This window comes from Natrix helvetica (assembly GCF_964273705.1).
Source record: "Natrix helvetica genome assembly, chromosome: 4".
In the NCBI taxonomy this organism is placed as follows: Eukaryota; Metazoa; Chordata; class Lepidosauria; order Squamata; family Natricidae; genus Natrix; species Natrix helvetica.
Window position 1 is genome coordinate 62398913 of NC_138550.1, and position 18803 is coordinate 62417715.

General features: G+C 42.2%; 1 protein-coding gene and 1 long non-coding RNA gene across 8 annotated transcripts; one reads left to right on the forward strand and one right to left on the reverse strand.

The window, feature by feature from the left end:
* Nucleotides 1-12825: 12825 nt before the first annotated feature.
* On the reverse strand, nucleotides 12826-17634 carry MID1IP1 (MID1 interacting protein 1). Of its 7 annotated transcripts, none has more exons than XM_081951819.1 (2): nucleotides 17501-17634; nucleotides 12826-14600 (listed from the first exon to the last, which is right to left on the reverse strand). In XM_081951819.1, exon 2 carries the CDS (start codon nucleotides 14319-14321, stop codon nucleotides 13806-13808), a length of 516 nt encoding a protein of 171 aa, XP_081807945.1. In that variant the 5' UTR covers nucleotides 14322-14600; nucleotides 17501-17634; the 3' UTR covers nucleotides 12826-13805. The 7 variants fall into 7 exon arrangements, with proteins under 7 accessions (XP_081807945.1, XP_081807944.1, XP_081807942.1 ...); XM_081951818.1 differs by lacking the exon at nucleotides 17501-17634 and adding an exon at nucleotides 17233-17385; XM_081951816.1 differs by lacking the exon at nucleotides 17501-17634 and adding an exon at nucleotides 16151-16508.
* Nucleotides 15721-18394, forward strand: LOC309391402. Its single transcript, XR_014175267.1, has 2 exons — nucleotides 15721-15843; nucleotides 17615-18394. It is a non-coding gene; the product is annotated as an uncharacterized lncRNA (long non-coding RNA).
* The last annotated feature ends 409 nt before the right edge of the window (nucleotides 18395-18803 follow it).

Here is an 18803-nt window from a genome sequence, read left to right on the forward strand (position 1 = left end):
TTGCCCAAGCAAATGTCGCACATGTGTTTGATTCAGAAAGAAATAAGTTCTTCAATTTACCCTAACCCTAACCATTGTTATGCATTATACTTGTCGTGACAATATCCTCAAGTCATCTTATCACCTTGATCTAGATAAATTCAGTTTAACTCTAGATGTGCTTTGCTCAGTGACGTGCGGTGAGGTTTATGGCTGGTGAGGCACTGACGTCATCACAATCTTTTTATTAAAATGTCTTTGTAATACAAGGGGTTTTAATAAAAGGAACCGTGCCATTTTGTCCCATCCTTGCGCGTTTCGAAGGAGTGGCGGGCAACAGCGTATCGCCGAGGACCATATGCGGTGACCACCAGTGACCAACAACAAAAAAAGAGATTTGGGGGGAGGGGGGAGCAAGGAGCCGAGGAGTTCTTTGTTGTGTTTTCCACAAGGGAGGACAGTCCCTCCGAGGGGGGGGGAGAGAGAGGGAGAGAGAGAGAAACCGAGAGATGATGATGATGATGATGACAATTAAGTATCAAAAACCTTTTGAGTTTGACAATATAATATGTTATCCAAAATTATAAATAATCTTATTTTCAGATGCATTTTTTTGTCATCTATTATTTTCTTTTTATTTAATCAGACTTGCTTCCAATTTGTGCCTTCTGGCAATGTGCAGTTTTCTTGGCAAGAGATCTAGCTTGCCATTGCTTTCATCATAGGTCTGAAGAAGTTAGTTTCTTTCTTTCTTTTCTCTTCCTTCCTTTCCCTCTGATTTGTTTCCCTCTCTTTTCTCTCTCTCTCATTCTCTCCCTTCAGCTCACTTTCATTTCTCTCTCCCTCTCCCCCTTCTCTCTCTAATTTGTTTCCCTCTCTTTTCCCTCTCTCCCATTCTCTCCTTCCAGCTCTCTTTCATTTATCTCTGTCTCTCTTTCTCCCCTTTTCTCTTTCATCTTTCTTGCCCGTGCAAGCAAAATACCCCAGGATCACGGTGGCGTGGACAGCAACTCCTTCTGCTGCGCTTCGGAGAAGAGCCACGCTGTGCAGGAGACTCCTCAGCACTAGACTCAGGTCAGCGCGAGTCGCGGTCCCCTTCATGTTGGCTCAGGAAGGAGGGGAATGGGAATGATCATTGAAGGAGAACAACATTTTGAGGTTAAAGAAATCCTGGATTGTAGGAAACAAAGGGAATGAATTTAATATTTGATACCTGGAAACATTTTCCTCTATCCCAGTGATGGCGAACCTATGGCATGCGTGCCACAAGTTGCACACGGAGCCATTTGTCAGGGCACGCGAGGCGCTGCCCTGTCAGCTGGCCAGCGCGCATGCGCACGCTGGCCAGCTGACTTCACCTTTTTAAAAACTATCTTTCGCCTTCCCCAGACTCCAGAGGCTTTATAGGAGCCTGGGGAGGGCGAAAAGAGCCTCCCCCCCGGAGGCTTCAGGGACCGTCCCTGAAGCCTTCGGAGCGCTTAAAACGACCCTCTGAGCAACCCGGAAGTCACTTCCGGTTTGCTCGGCGGGTGGTTTTAAGCGCTCCGAAGGCTTCAGGGACCATCTGAGGCTTCCCTGATGCCTTCGGAGCGCTTAAAACCACCCTCCGAGCAACCCGGAAGTCACTTCCGATTTGCTCAGAGGGTGGTTTTAAGTGCTCCGAAGGCTTCGGGGACGGTCCCTGAAGCCTCCGGGTGGTCGGGGGAGGCTCTTTTCGCCCTTCCCAGGCTCCTATAAAGCCCCTGGAGCCTGGGGAGGGTGAAAAAAGCATGTAAAAATGGGGGGGGGGGCGCGTTGTGCGTGCATGCGCACTGGGGGGGTCGTGCATTGCATTATGGGTGCGGCACACCCGCACTCAACTCCCCTGCGCTCCCCCCACTTGTGGCACGCGAGCCAAAAAAAGGTTCGCAATCACTGCTCTATCCTATGCTGAGTGGGTGAATAAGTCTGATGTTAGAGCTCCCACACTCTTGAGAAAATTCCATTCTAAGTATCCTGATAAACCCTAAGTGTGATATATATAATTTGTTATTGCTGTTGTCTATTTTATCTTCTTCTCCAGGGATGATGTCCTTTCTGAAAGAGGGCCAAATGTCAGCCTCTACTTTCCTTGCTTGCTATTGGCTACTATAGAAACAGGGAGGAAGAGGGCTTGAGATATTTGGGAGGGGGAATTACTGGTGCTGGAGGAGTCATGAAGAAGGGAGTTTTGTTCTCACCATCTTCTGCACATGCTGGTGGCCTGTATTTGGACTTGGTCAAGGCCAACCGTCTCACATACCAACTTGATGAGGCTTTTTGAAGACACCTTAGGGAGTTGCAGATTGGACATTGGGTTGGGGAATTGGGGGGAGGGTGCTGGGTAACGTTTGATATCTACATATTCACACATTTTTGGCTCAAATCTTGCTTTCCTTTTTGCTGCTTTCAATTCATATCTAGTAAAAGTATTTTATCTCTATCAAATGGAATTGAGGTTTTTCTTTCTTGGATATTGAAGGAGGCATGCCCGACAGTTACTGTAAAATCCCCATTTCCTCCAAATCAGTTGGACTCTGGAGGCAGAGAATAGATGTGGGCAGGTCCAACCAAGTATTTACTGGTTCTCTTAACTACTCAAAATTTCTGCTACCGCTTCTCCAGAACCTGCTGAATTCCACCTCTGCCTTAGTCTATTTGTAATATTTGCAGATTCAAAGTTCTAATCCCCCTATCTATTCCATTTTTAAAAAGTTATTACACTTGTATTTAAAATCTTTTTCTCTAAGAATTGAAGGAAATTTACCTGGTGCTGTCAAACCTGTTGATCCAAAGATTTCTAATAACTAAAAAGCACTTAGCAGGCAATTTCCAAAAATACCTTCTGATGAAAAAGTGATGAACTGAAGAAGGTTCTACTAAAAGTGATAGAGCAGCTCTTCATAATTTCCTCTATGGACAAGGTGAGAACTTGAAATAGCCCATAAGTACTTGATACAGTTACTCAGGAGACTGCAAGACAATAGGGTTTAGAACTCTGGGAGATGAAGGAATAATCATCTTTTTGCTCAAACCATTTTCGGTTTGAAAGTACACTGTATTCACTTTTTTTTCTAATCATTTTGGAAATTGTTAATTGGTTTTCAGCTGCTTTAAACATAGGATTAAAAATTAATGCATCACAGGAAAAGTTAACAGGAAAAGTTAACAGGAAAAGAACTTGATAGGTTAAGAAAAGAAAAAACAATGCTTTTGTTCAGTCTTGTCCGATAAAAAATGGCCACATGAGCACAGGACACTGCAATTTGTTGAAACAATACCACCTTATGAGGCAATCTATTTTGCTGTTTAATAGCTTTTACACCAGAAAGTTTTCCCCAATGCCAAACCTGAATCTACTTGTCTGTAGTTCAATCACTGGTTCTGATTCAGTCTCAACAAAGAACAAATCAACACCCATATCTAAATGATAATCCTTAATATAGATGAAAACACTTCACTCAGTCTTTTCTGCAAACTAAACATACCCAGGTCCTTTTAATTGTTTCTCTGAGTTTACAGTTCCCTCACCATTTTGGTAGCCATTGTTTGAACTTGTTTCAGTTTTTCAATATCCTTTTTAGACTGTGATGCAAGAACACAATATTCCAATAGGGTTCAAATTATCATAGGGCATGAATTGGAAAGTCAAAATAGCAGGCATAGTGCCGTTTTGCTTGTTTTTTTAAACATAGGACGCACACACAACACATAAAAAACAGGCATAGCTTGGATTATACCACTGCAACTACCATCTTTACTTTTTTACTACAGCCCACTGACACCATTGGGCCTGAGGCAAAAGAAACCTGTTATTTTCTATGATCAGAGCAATATGTTCATTGATACATCTCAAAATATATTCATCTTTTTAGCAGTGGTATTACATGATTAACTCACATTCAAATCCTTACTGCATAAACTACTCCTGTTAAATGCCACACTGTTCATTTTGGCCCACTATCCAAAACTTTACTTTTCTTTTTCTTTTAAAGTCCTGGTCATTTATAGATGACTAAAAATTCAGTAATTTTCTCTACCCTTTCATCTAAGGTCATTAACAAGATTGTTGAACATTTCAGAGTTCATGACAGAACCTCATGACACGCCACTTGACTCTACCATCCAAGCTGTCTACTTGCAGTTATTCAGCTCATTTGGAATCTAAAATTGAGGTATCATGAAATTATTACAATTCTCTAGAAATACTAGAAAATGTATCTGGTGCCAGAAATGATTAGAGGATCCCAAATGTTCCTGCTTTACAGCACCCAAATGTCTTGATAATGTTTTCATGATACCCCTAGCAGTTTCCAAACTGTGTGCATGTTTCTGGGTGCCACAGGGAGTTTTATTAAACAGCAAATATCCCGTAGTGCCCTATTCACTCCCATTCCTCACGTTATGTGTCCAGTTCCTCACATTATAGGTTAACTGACTCTTATTTATACGGTAGTTCCATATTGTCACAGTTCCAGTAACTCCCCCTCCCCTGCAAAATCAAAATTCCGAGGCAGGCATATTCCTCAAAATACAGACTTAGTAGGCATGTCATATTGGCACATCTGGGGAAACCCAAATCTAACATCCCCCAGGTTTCCCTCTAGTGAAATCAAAACTGGGAGGAATCTGTCTTCGTGGCAGTGAAATATTGGACCATGTAATGGACTTGTGGGTGTTGGGGCAAGATATTGAACTTTCAACTGGGTGGGAAAACCTGGAAGCTTTTAGATTCGGGTTTTCCCAGATGTGCCAATATGGCATCGCTAATAAAGTCAAACTTTAAGGAAACTCAACCCTTGCAGTTTTATTTCATTGGGGGTGGTTTTTTTGGAACCCTGACACCCTCTTCCTCATGAGACATATCCACCAGCATGTTTCCCCTCCCAAATACCTATGCCCCCCCTTCCTCATTACTATGGCAGCTGATAGCAAGCAAGATAGAGGCTGACATTCGGCCCTCCTGCAGTAGAAGCGTTAGCCCTGGAGGAAAACATAAGACAACATAGACAAAATAGAAACATCTCAAATCTTACAACAACACCATCAAGGCTTATCAGGGTATTTGGAATGAAACAACTGTAAAAGTTTCGGGGCCCTGACATCCCGTTCATTTACCCATTCAGATTGAGAGGGAGGGAAATGTTTCCAAGCAACTAAGTACTGTATTTCCCCCTATGTTTTCTGGAATCGAGGATCTCTCAAGGCTTCTGGGTTCTTATGGTCCATCCACACCTGAAAAGGGTGTTTTGGCCCTTTGAGGAAATGCCTCCAGGTTAACAGGGCCCATCAGACTGCAAAAGCTTCCTTCTCTTAAATTGCCCACCTCCTTTCAGTTTCAGTTAATTTCCGGGAGGTTGCACAAGGTTGTAATGTCCCAGCAGCATTAGCCTGAAGTAGTATCACCCCCACAGCCACGTCACTGGCATTAGCTTTGACCATGAAAAGGGCATCAATGTCGGGATGTTTTAGGATGGGCTTGGCCTCAATCATTTCAGTTTCTCAAACGCACCCTGGCACTCCATGGTTCACTCAAGGGGGCAGCTAGGCTTTGCTTCTCCATTTGTCTTTAGTAATGGGCAAGTCGCATTTTGACAGCTTCGCATATAGCTTTGCTGCTAGGAGTTTCTTCAGTACTTGGCATACTAACTTGATGTGTTCCTCCACTGTCTCACTGAATATGAGAATGTCTTTCAGATAGACTAAGACCCCCTTGTACAGGTGCTCATGCAGCACCTCATTGATCAGCTGCATGAAGATGGTGGGGATCCCTGTAGTTCAAACAGCATTACTTTAAACTAGAAGCTACCTAATGGATAGTTGATAGCTGTCTTCCACTCGTCCCCCTTCTTAATCTGCACCTGGTAATATGCCTCTCTCAGGTCTAGCTTAGTGAATACCTTGCCCTTTGCCAGGTGGCTTAGCATGTCTTTCATTAGGGAAAGAGGGTAGGTATTTTCTATGCATATGTCATTAATTCCACAGAAACCCATGCAGAGCCTCATCCCCCATGTTTTTTCTCTTTAAAACGTACTGGGGCTGCCACACAAAATTGGAGGGCTGGATAAAATCCCTCATCAGGTTGGCATTCATGTATTTTCTCAGTCCATCCATTTTTCTGGAGGTCATGGAGTATATCTTTGGCTTGGGCAGCTTAGCCCGTGGCATGGATTCTATCACACAGTCAGTGGGATAGTGAGGGGGCAAGCATTGAACTCTTGCTCACTGAATGTGTCCACCAGGTCCCTATATTCCTTGGGCACCTGGGGACAAACTGGTGGCACATGCTTGGCACAGCTACCATCTTACCCAGGTTGGGGGTCACTTAGGGCAGTGTTGGCGAACCTTTTCAGCACTGTGCCAAAACCGGAGCACACATGCGGGGGAGTGCCAGAAACTGGAACAGCAGCTCCCTGGCACACACATGCGCCAGGAAGCTGAGCTTCCAGTTTTTGGTGTGCTCATGCGTGGCAGTCACCTGGTCTTCCAATTTCTGGCACGAATGCACATGCGAAGATCAGTCGGCTGGCACACATGCCCGGCTGGAAACCAGAACCTCAGCTTCCTGGTACACATTTGCACACCAGGAACTGCTCTTCTGTTTCTGATGGTCCCATGTGTGCGGAGACAAATTGGCCAAAATCCAGAAGAGCAATGGGCAATGATGGCATGCCCGGAGAGATGGCTCTGTGTGCCAATTCCGGGACTCACACCATAGGTTCACCATCATAGGCTTAGGGGCTTTGATGGCCAAGCCTCACCCTGGGGGGGGTGGCAGCAATGGGCCCACTCCTATTCTTAGCTTTCGGTAGCTGTCCTCCCATATGATGATAAGGTCCCACTTGTCCAGCTAGGTGAGACCCAGAATGAGTGATTCCGTCATCTTTGGAGCCACTACGAAGCATATAAGCTCCCAATGGCGACCCATTTCCAGCCTAATGAGTTAGGTGACTAGAGTGGCCGAGGTCCCCACTTTCAATGTCTCATCAACTTGCTCAAAGCATATGGGGCGCTCCCAGGGTTTTGTGTGTATCCCTAGCTTCTGGACAGTGGGCAGATTAGTGCATCCGGTGTCTATGACGGCCTCTATGTCCCCTTGAACTCCTGTTCTGGGCACAACTATTCGAGACTTTATGACAAAGGAGTGGATGGCCTCACTTACCATTGGGTCATCTTTGCTGATCTTTCTGTCTTCACAGGCAGTGCATGGCAGGGTTCCTGGGGCCAGAATTTCTCCTCCTTTTGAAGGGAGGAGATGAATCTCAATGGCTTGCCGGGCAAGTTTCCTTTTGTCCATTGATTTGTGCGGAGTCCTCTTTCCCTTGGGATCAGCTGGGTCTGTGCCTGGGGCACGAGTGCTGGTGCCAGGCACTCTGATGCTCAGTGACCCTGCTGACTGCACCTGAAACACTTAATGGCAAATGCAGAGGTCAGTTGCGGCTCACCAGCCTGCTTCACACTGGTCAGCATCCCAGGGACCGCTTTGGGTTTTTCTCTGGCGTGGGTTTCTGGTGCGAGTGGATCTCATGGTCCATGGTCACTGCCATCTGATACCACTCCTGAATTGCAATCAGGGACCCCTCGGAAGGTGCAGGCTTGTCGAAGGTCCTGGTCCAGAGCCTCTTTGAAATGGTGGATGAAAAGGCATTCCGGCCAGTCTCTTAACTTTCCCGCCACTCTCCAGAATTCCCAGACCAGCTTTTTTGTGAGCATGCCTCTCCTGGTCGGATTGGTACTGAGCACCATAACGATCGAGGTGGGTCCAGATCTGGTTCAGAAAATATGCCATCTTTCCAGGCGTCCCATTGAAGATGGCTCAGAAGTGCAGGGGAGCAGTTGGAGGTGATTGGGGGGGGGGGGCTGGGGCCAGCTAAGGAGCCAGCACTGGCACCCCTTGGCATTGAACCCTGACTGGAATAGAATGCCCATCCAAGGGGGTCTGGTCCACAGGAGGCAGCCAAACGGGTGGCTGGTGGGAAGAGCTAGTTTGCCTCTGCATCCCAGGACTGGACTGGCCCAGAGGCCCCGGCTGCTGCCTGGCCGCAGCTCCCAGCTGTGCTGTTATCCCAGTAGACCGGATTTGGCAGGGACGTTCTAATCACGATCTGCTTTGTGCAAAGTGGAAAGAGGCAGAAGCCCCATTCTGGATTGTCATGTTCCCTTGGCTGGGGAAGTTCAAAGTCACTTGAGCCAAGACCCAGCCCGGCTGGCTGCTAGGAGGGAGCTGGGCCATGTTGCCGACGCTAAGCTGGCCAAATCTTTGGGGGAGAACAGCAAAAGACTGGCTCCTTGAAGGTGGTGGGAGGTCCCACTTCTGGATTTGCTGAGCTCATGATTCTCCACTCAAAGACTGTAGTACGCTCGACCTGGACTGATGTGATCTGGGGTTCTTGGTACACCTGGCCACTTGCCACATCCATCTCACCTCAATATGGATCCTGATGCATCAAGCCCCTCACCAACTCTTGGTGTGCCAGTAACCCTGCAACATCACCCCATTGAGAGGGATCCGCTTGTGCAAGCGGCCAAGGTGTCTGCTCCTTGGGTCGGGTGCCCTGCCAGAACTCAGTCTCTGCTGCCACCATAGCCACCAAGAGGTAGTAGATGCTCCCACAAATGCTCCCCGACATGCTTCCCACTGCTCCTCCAGTGGTCAGTCTCACTAACATTGGAAGACTTCTCCTTCAGTCCCTTCTCCATCTTCCCTGAGTCTTCATACTACCCAGTAACCTGGGATTGCGGCCGGAGCTCAGGTCTCCGGACAACTGCCCCGCAAGGAGGTGGAGCTGCTTGGTTGTTTTAAAGAGAGATTCGGGATAATGTCAGGGTTCCAAGTAACACCCCCAACAGAATCAAAATTCCGAGGCAGGCATATTCCTCAAAGTACAGATTTATTAGGCAAGTCATATCGGCACACCTGGGGAATCCCGAATCTAATATCCCCCGGGTTTCCTCCTAGTGAAAATCAAAACTTTTTCCTCCTCCTGCCCCTTCAGACCATCACATGGCCCAATCAGGTCACAGTCCAAAGTTCATCCGACTTGCATCCCATCTCTTCACATCTGGTGGGAACATCCTTGGTTCAAAAAAAAATTTTTTTTACAAAAGACTTGCTATCTTTACCTCCCCCCTCCCAGTCCCATAGCTCTCCTAGCCATCACTGTGGCAGCCCTGAAGGAAAACGACTAAAGGGTTTACGCATATTTGACTTTAAATTGTTACAATTTAGTCAATCATGATTGAAAGAAATTGTCTATCACATACTAAAATGATCAGGTCATGGAAAAAGTTTTGCTCTTAGATTCTTTTTCCTGACTCGTTTAGATAAACTGGTTATCTTGCCCTGGCTGGTTCTTAATTAAAAGAACTTTTTATAAAAAATCATCTAACAACCTGCTTGCTTAATTGCCAAAAATATGGAAAGCAAGTTTAATGAATTCTTTCTCTAATCAAAGGCTCTTTCATGATGGTTTTAGTGAAATAATATGATTTATCTGAAACTGCCCAAAGCCCAGGATATTGCAGTGCAAATCACAATATTAAACATTTTACAATGTTTAGAAACAGAGGTAAATATCCAATATTCTCCAGGTTACATGAAAAGGCATTTACTTTAAGATGTTCAATAAAATTTCAGAAATATCATATGCAAATCTATTTGACCATATACTGTATTTTATTAAATGAATTATTTGTATCCCTATTCTTATGATGAAACTAACTAAACAATTTGAACAACTTAAATCTAGAGAAACCAATCTTTTTCACTCATAGCAATTGTACCTTGAACTTTCCAGTGGTTGAACTTTTGAAAGTTTCTGTTAAGAGGTTAAGCCTTGAGCCAAAGACTCCAAGGCAAGTAACAAGATCAGGATACTACAGATGAGAAATAGTTTATTTGGCTAATAGCATTGTTATCAGATTATCCACCAGGGAAATAGGTTGAAGTGTGTTACAAATGAAAGTAATTTAGCAGCAGAAACAGGCGACACTCTTCAATCAAATCAGAGAACATTCAGGAGGCCTTCTATACATGCCAGATTCAGATTAACGGTGCTTATATATGTATGGTTAATTAAAAGTGCAGCTGTACTTACCCTAATAATAGTGATTAGGGATTGGTAGTTTGAAATGGTTACCTGACTTCGATTAATGCTATTATTTTTATATGCAGATTTAAAAAAATAATTCCAAGACCTGGAACTGAGATTGTGAAGTTGTCTCTTCTTTAATATTTTTTAAGGAGGGTACTTGAGACAAAGACCATAGCGCAGTGATATATCACACACACTATATTTGTTTGTGATATCAGCCATAAACAACCAAATTAGACTTTTGTCATAAGGAATTTCTTATGTTGATATAGTGTACTACATATATAAGCAATTAAGCACATTCATAATTAACTTGCTGGAGCTTCCCCTAGGGAACAGCTTATCTTGGGTAAGGAATGGTTATGTACTACCACTTTACCAGTACTTGGAATATTTAATGAAGTTTTGTCCAATGTAATGTATTACGAAATCATGACCTCTAAAAATTATTATATAATGGCCAGGATATCATAGAAAAATTAAAATGGATTACATTTAAGCAGTAGTTTTAAAAATTACTGTCCTATCAGCACAATTCTTCAAGGATGCTAGTTACTGAAACTAGGCCTTAGTAAAAATATGAAAAAATACTTGCCCCAATTCCCAGTGATATACCATTTAACCAGGCTATTCTTGACATTTCTAGCTTCAAATACAAGGGCTAATATGAATTCGCCTCAATATTTAAAGTTTAAATTTCAGAATGTATTAATATATCGCTGATACCATTTATTTTTTAAAGAATGGAATAATGCTGTGTGTGTGTGTTTAGGGCAAGAAAGGATTTGTAGCATGATCATGCCAACTTAAAAATAATGCCAGTTTAATAGTACTGCTGGAAATCTGAGTACAAAATTGCAGGTTTAAGGATGTTTCATGGAAAGCCATCACATCACCAGTTGTGGTCCTTCTACTTAAAAAGTATGTAAGTTATGTATTTTATAAATATTGTTGCATGCATGCAACATTATGTATGTTTGTTTGGGATTCTTTTGTGGACTATGAAAAAGGATTAATTTTATAAATATCCCAAACAGCTATTGCTTAGCATAAAAAGCTTTGTGTAAGACATTTAAGATTTGGATTGATGACATAACTGTTTTATTCCACATGCTCCATAAACAAGACAATAGTATTGTGTTGCTAGTGACATAGATTAGAATCCTGAAAACTCTTAATCTGCTTGCTCTAGGATACAATAGTGTCAAAAATAACAAAATAAATGCATACCTTGTTTTAGTTCTATGGAAAAGTATCCTGTAAATCAGGGCTGTCAAACTCACGGTCCGCGTGCCGGAATTGTCATGCTCTGGCCATGCCCACATCCGTTTTAGCGAAGGGGGAAAAGTCCCAATATGTCACATGATGCCGCCGTGACGCCACGAGTTTGACACCCCTGCTGTAAATCAAATGGGCTTGGTGGCTCATTCAATTTTCTTTAACTGTAGACTTTTTAAAATGTTTACAGTAAATCTAAATTTCATTTTATGCCATTTTATTTTTAAAGTAAACTAGAAAGACTCTTCTAAAAAAAATTCCACAAAGACGGGAAAGCCTCTTGCTTAGTTTTAGACAGATTTTATCCTTCATCTTTTTGCTGCCATTGAACCATAACGTAATCCAGGGCAGTACATATGCTATAGTACCACATTTTAAACAAGTTAAAGGCTATAATTGCATCTTGAAGGGTCCTTCTCTCTCTACATTTAACATTGCATGGTTTAAAAATCACAATTTAAAGGTAGCCTTGAAAGGACCAATCAATAAGCCTTTGTATAAAGAAGGTATAAGATGATTATGGATTAGTCAGGATCTTAATATAATTAATCTGGCCTGGTTATAAGTCTAGATAGAAGGAAAAATAACTATGCCTATTGTTTCAGTATTATAATTATTTCAAAGACAGCATTCAAAATCTTAATTTAAACTCAAGTAACTGTTGGTTGTAAAATAAATTATATCTGATAAACCTACAATGTTTATAGCAAGCACAATTTTGGCAATGTAAATTTGAGTATGTATTATTAAGTAAATTGGATACCTTTTTAAATTACCAACTTTGGAATATATACTATATGGAAAACTATGTTATATGGAAAGATAATATTGTATATCTTGAATAATAAAAGGTGAATAATTTTAATCTTGCTTTGATTTACTACAAAATGGGTATTCGTTTACAGATTACAATATCTGACCTACTTTGCCTGTGCTCAGAAACCTAAGCGAGGTTGAATCTAACTAGTATGCAGATAGAAAACCAGAAATACATTTCAAGTGTGTAGGACTGATTAGGTAGTCTGAAAAACATCTTAGAATAAGATGACAAGCCACTTTCATTCTACATCAAGAAACAGGAGTTGAGTGTTTACCTTAAAAAAAGTCAACAGCATCAATAAACAGATGATTTCTTGGGACATAAATGAGTTCTAAGTAGTGCTGTCTGATACAGAACAGAGGATAAGTGGAAGACACAATTTGTGGAATGTCTGAAAATGTAATGCTTAGATAGAAAACGCCCTGAGAAACCCTATTTGCATTGCTTTGAATTTAATCAAAGAAAGTCAGCATATACATAAATTAAACAATCTAATTTGGAATATAATGCAATTCCATGGATGAGCTGATCCATGGAATAAGAGCTGTGAACAGAGAATACTGCTCCTACAATAAATTTGAATAAATTGATTAAAACAATTTAAAGAGGAATTTCTCTTGTAAAGAATACCTAGAGTTCTTGTACTGTAAACATTAGCATTTAATTCAAGTGGAGCCATAGTATACAAACATACATCAACTTTAGTCAATATATCTTATTTTAGAATATATTCCACATCTGAATAAAAAAGTTTAAATAATCTTCAATACATGTACAATAATGGGACCCCACCTTTCCAGTGAAATATGAGTGCACATTAAGTAATTGGCTTTACTCTCCACTGAAATATGGGTGGACATTAACTGGCTCTATCCACTGCAAAAATAATTTAAGTCGCATACTTGCAGTTTCATCTCAACCAATTCTATGCAATAAGGAAAGGTAAGTGTTGAATCTAAAGATGAATAATAACTGTTCACCCTGTATATTTGAAAACATATTTAACTAGTGTTAATATAATTTTTGTGCGTTGTTAGAAAGATGTCTACAATTCTGAAAGCATGCAGAGAATTCATAGGTTCTTACATACATTCACACACATATATTTGTTACAAAATTAGTGCAAAATCAGGAAAGAAGTGATACAATCATCTTTACAATTGCTACCACCACATGCAGTTGTGCAGTTTCCCAAGAATTACAACAAACTCTTTCAGTAATCGGCCAGGGCCATTATACATCATTCTGAGTCCTCAGAATCTGGAAACTTTACACTTGGCTGCCTAATTCTGCCTGCTAGTTGAGGCAGAAATTTATCACTCGCCTCCTTAAAAGGTTATAGTAGTCAACAGTAAAATTCTAAAATAAAAAGTCCCTTTCACTTTATCTTTGTATTCTTGTCTCCAAGACACAAAATTTTATACTGTACCCTAAGCTTACTACTTGATATTTTCCAATTTTTAAATCCCCCCCCCTTTCTCTCTCTCTCTCTCACACACACACACACACTATTCTTGCTTGCATTCTTCCTTAGCCCTTTCCAAATACCTATTCCCCCTATTTCTGTTTTTTTTCTCTCACCAGAACAGGCAGGCAGTGCTTTCCCCCTCCCTGATTCAGTGCCCCCAGTTGTTGACTCCAATCTCCTGCTTGTAGCGGTTGGTAAGTACATTGGCCTTGCGGGTAAGTTTGGAGAGCACAGTGTGAAGCCCACTCAGGTGATAATGAAATTGCTTCTCTAAATCCTCCTCCACCTCCTCATCTTCAGGGATTCCTCGGCTTATGTCTATGGCACCAGAGCTCCCATTCAGCTTATCCTTCTTCCTTCCAGTGGTTTCCTCATTTGCCTGCTGCAATACACCCCATTCAATGTCATTGCGAATGGATTTGAGCAACATATAGTGACTATACATATCTCTACAAGAACAATAGGTACTGCCATTGGGGGTCAACTGGGGCTCCGTTTCTCCACAACCACCCCCTGAATCCAGTTCATCCAGCATGAGGGGTACATCCCGAAGAAGACTGGGCACCATCACTGTTTGGTCCATGTTGTTAACAGCTCCAATAAAGCGGTTCATTGCATTGAAGAGGGAATGTTTTTGGCTGTAAGAGTCACAGATCTGCATCATCTTGATTGCTGGGTAAGGTGCACTGTGAGCAAGCAAATTGTTCAACTGTGATGGAAGCAGGAGAGAAGTACCTTAAGAGAACTCAAGCTGGTAAGATGCAATCAGTGAAAAAAACTGCTACCAAGCAGATACGTTTATTTTCCAAAAAGAAAACCCACTACTGTTTTCCTTTTCTGTAAATATTCTCCCAAGGATTCAGTGGTATTTCTCGAATTTTCTTTCTCAAATATTAGGTACAGTGCAGGCTCAGCGTAAGAAAGCCTCTGCTGCAAGGAGTGGCTGTAAAAGAGAACAAAAGATGGCGATTGAGACCAGTTCGCGTCTTGCCCCAAACCCATGCCGCATCAACTCTGGCTGCCCGCTCGCTGGTTTGAGCCCTTGCCTTTCATCAAATGCCTTGCTCTTTTAAAATTCACAGCTTTCTTCATAGTGCTCCTTCTCCAATTTATATATTGTTTCTATGCCTAAAATAAACTATTGGGGTTTTTTAAAACCCCTCTTTTCATCCCGATCTTCATGTACCATTAATGCAATTCCCTCCCCACAGCTTCCCGAATTAAACTGAGCACATTTCTGTAAATACACCGTTAAAGGAAAGCACTTATAAGCATAAGGAAAGCACCGAAATAACCATTGCTGTCATCTCTGTACACGCAGGAACAAGCAGCAGAACCGGGTATTTCTCCTCCGTAGACATTTCGCCATGTCACCTCCTACTCCACCCTGCTCCAACGCTAGTCCTCTTGTTAACGAGAAGCCAGCGCATTATCTCGCTCTCCTTCGTTTCGTTGGAAAATGCGTATATAGCCACACAGACGCGTATCTTTAACAGCGCCTTTGGACTGCCAGCTCCACCCAAAGAGTAGATTCCCAGTCTGGCTCGCATCTGCTTTCCTCCCGTGCAAATGAAACTTCCTTCAATGCAAAAGGTGGGGGGGGGGGGTCGGAAATAACTCTTCTGCCAATCCCAAATGTATTCCTCACAAGCCGAGAGAAAACCCAGGCTTCTACTTCAAAGAATCGCCTCGCCGCCCTTTCCATTCAAAGCAGCAAATGGAAGACAGCCGAAGAACCGAAATAAGCGCGCTGCCACCCCTGCAAGCTTCAAGACCTGCCCTACCTATGGCGATTAGCCGGCTCCGCGTGCGTCCTGGTGCCCTCCGCAGTCTTTCGCTCCGTCTTGATCGCAGAGCAGTATTTATAGCCCGAATGTTAAAATAAGGTGTTTCCAAGGGCCACCCCCTTGCAGCGAAGCAAGGCAAGGGAAAAGAGAGAGAGGTTTATCTGGGCTTTCCAAGTGACCACATGCAATACCGGATTCTGCTAGCAGGATCGACACGCAGCTCCACCTCTTCACCAACATCCACGCAGGAGAGCCCTATGCGCAGTTATTGATTGGGGGAGGGGAAGTTGTCAAATAAAGGCTCTCACCCGACTGTGTGAACCAAGGAAAATCTTTGCAGCATCCCCCAAAGCAGGAGTTAGCTTGCTCGTCCTCAGATTCGCAGACTGCCACGGAGGAGTAAGTAAAACAAACATGACTAGGTTTCCTCTCCTTTTACAACCCCGCGCGAGGGAGCATCAAGAACTCAATTTTCTGCTATCTTCCCCCCCACCCATCCAGAGTAGCAATTAAAAAAAACACATAATTGAAAGCAGCCTCCCAAAAGCTGTAGGATCGTTGCCAAAAAGCACTCAAAACGACCCAAAATGTTGGCAACTGTTAAAGGCGGTTGCCTTAAAATAGAGCAAACAGCAGGACAAGTTCCGTAGCAATAGAAGGCGGAACTTTTTTTTCTTTCCCCACTAAAAGCTTCCCCAATCTTTACCTTTTTCTTGTTCAAAGGAGGTTTGAGGAGGACACCATATTTGCAGTGGTCTCTTACCAGACTTCAGACCCAAAGCTTATGTTAGGGCCAGGGTCAATCTTAAAGCTTCTCTAACCCAAAAAATAAAAAATGCTGAGCCTATAGCGAGCGACCGATTAATCACACCTGGCTCTTAAAACGCTGATAGTGCTAAAGAGCATTGCTGCCTTGAAATTCTACTGTTTACGTGAAAGGAGCCCACGAATTCCCCCACGAACAATTTCTAGTCTGAAAAGAAATGTTCTCTAGGCGTGAGGTCATTCCTTTCTTCAGGTTCATCTTCAAATAAAACAGGCAGGTGTCTGCGGGACTACAGTATTTTAAATAAAATGCAACTCTTCTAGGGGATGGCCTCGCCTTACCCGGTAGTAGTTTCCCAAAGCAATTGGCTTCCCGGCATTTTTTAACCCGCAGGGGGGGAAATTAGAATGGGAGTACGAAAAACTCGGGACCAAACTCCCAAGATACGGCCTTAAAGGTTTTGAGTGTGTATTAAATTGCTTTTAGGCAGATTATCTACGGTCAAAAATATCGAGTGCAGCTAGCTTCCGTAGATGAAGAACACGTGTATAATTATTCCCTTCGCGAGGGACATATTATATTCAAGTTCGAATAATAGACATCGGATGGGAGGATAGCGCATATTTTAAGTATACACTGCTTTACTGGAGAATAAATCTTGTATCCGTTGGGCGTTTTACTCCAATTAAATGTGCCTTAAAAATTAGATTTTTCAAGTTTATAGATATCCTAGAGACAAGGATTCCGATTGTTTTTTTTCCTTTACAACTTTCACCTTATTACACCCAAACTGCCCAGGTTTTAATAACGCATTTAAAAAATATTCCGCATCAATTTAACCAGATGAACGAGTGAGATATGCGTTATCGGCAATAGCAAGTGGTGGCTAGGTTGTTTGTGTCGCCTCGGAGAACTATTTCGAAGGACAAAATTATTTGCTCGATTCCTATCACTAGTAGGTCGCTGGCAATAAGAGCTTTCCATTGCTTTTCATGCCTCTGATGCGTGAACACGACTCTTACCGTTGCAGACGTTTTATTTCCGCGAGCAGACCAAAGCGGAGCTGCCTGCAAGTGAACGTCTACAACTTCTCCTCCCCCCCCCCCTTCCGCCACCCACTATGGAAAAATAAAAGATTATAAAGCCGCGAGAAGACCGGGTTGACGCGCGATACTTTTCGGGGCAAAAGAGGTCACGCGCAAGCATAAAACCTCCGCGTGCCGCCTCCCGGAGCTGAGCCTCATCAATGACCGACAGTTAAGGCCTGCCGGGATCACCCCACAGCCTCACCTCCAGCTTCAGCCAATCACCGTGCGTGCTGCTAGTCAGACTCGGTCCGGATATGCTAATAAATTTCGGCAATGCCCGATCAGACATAACACTTCCTGTCTCTTTCTGCTCCAGCGCCCGTGGCAACAAAGGAGTGGCAGCTGAAAAGACCAGCGTGAAGATCTCGTGGCAGGGAGGGAGAGAGAACGGGAGCGAGTGTTGCCATGACAACCTATAAACGACAATAAGCCAAGGCATTGGGACATAATGACTCACTATCTTTTGCATAGTTTATGCCGTTTTCTCTGGAAAGAAAAAAGGAATAAAGGCTCTTAAAGTACTTGAAGCCTTGCATCATGTTGCACCATGTTGCAATCAGGAAAAAAATGACTAGTAGGTTTCTAGAAAAACTGACACGTTATTTTTTAAAAAATTACTTAGCTGCGAATTAAAGTGTACTGTAGGAAAGTGCAAACTTTACTAATTGCTTTAGACCCAAATAGTTAATTGAGAAGTATCCCTGCACAAATCAAATTGAAATGAAAATAAGTGAAAGCTGGCTGTAATTCATTGTTTTATATTTCATTTTTTATCTTGTGATTATTTTGACTAAATGTATTATTACCACGTCTTATTTCAATGAGAACTGCCAAAGCTTATTTTAAAAATGAATCCTGTGTTCCTTTCTGTTTGCTGGATTTGGATTTGTTAGAGTCTGCTACTAGTTCAATTTTTTGAAAGCGCCAAGAACATTAAAAAGGTTTAAGGAAAGCTTAATCAATTATATTATTTCCTGAATAATATATTTTTTTAATTTAAATTATACATTAATAAAAGCTTGAGTACATCTTTACAATGAACTAATGGAATTTTAAGAAATCTTTCAAAATGTAAATTATACTGGCAAGGAAAAGATTGTCATCTTAGGGCAATATTTTCTATATTGTCTTTAAAAAAAGATTACTGTATTAGTGGAACAATTAGAAGCAAAAGCAAGCTGATTTGGTAACCTTACCAAGAAGATTGTATGAAAGCAATTACCAGGAGCAAAGACATCTTTACCTTTAATCCAGGCAAAAAATAAATTCTTTCTCCTGTCTAAAAATATTTACTATATGTCCACATACTTTTTTAATCACAGTCTCTATTTCTTCATATAGCTGGGAGAAATAAATGATTTCATTAGCTGCGATCTCATATGAGTATATATAAACTCTCAATGTAGTGACTGTCTCTTAGAGGAAAAAATAACCAAGAGCTATTTTGTTTGATTCAATTCCTTATATCCTGTTTTTTTCTCCAAAGGAGCACAATGCTGAAATGG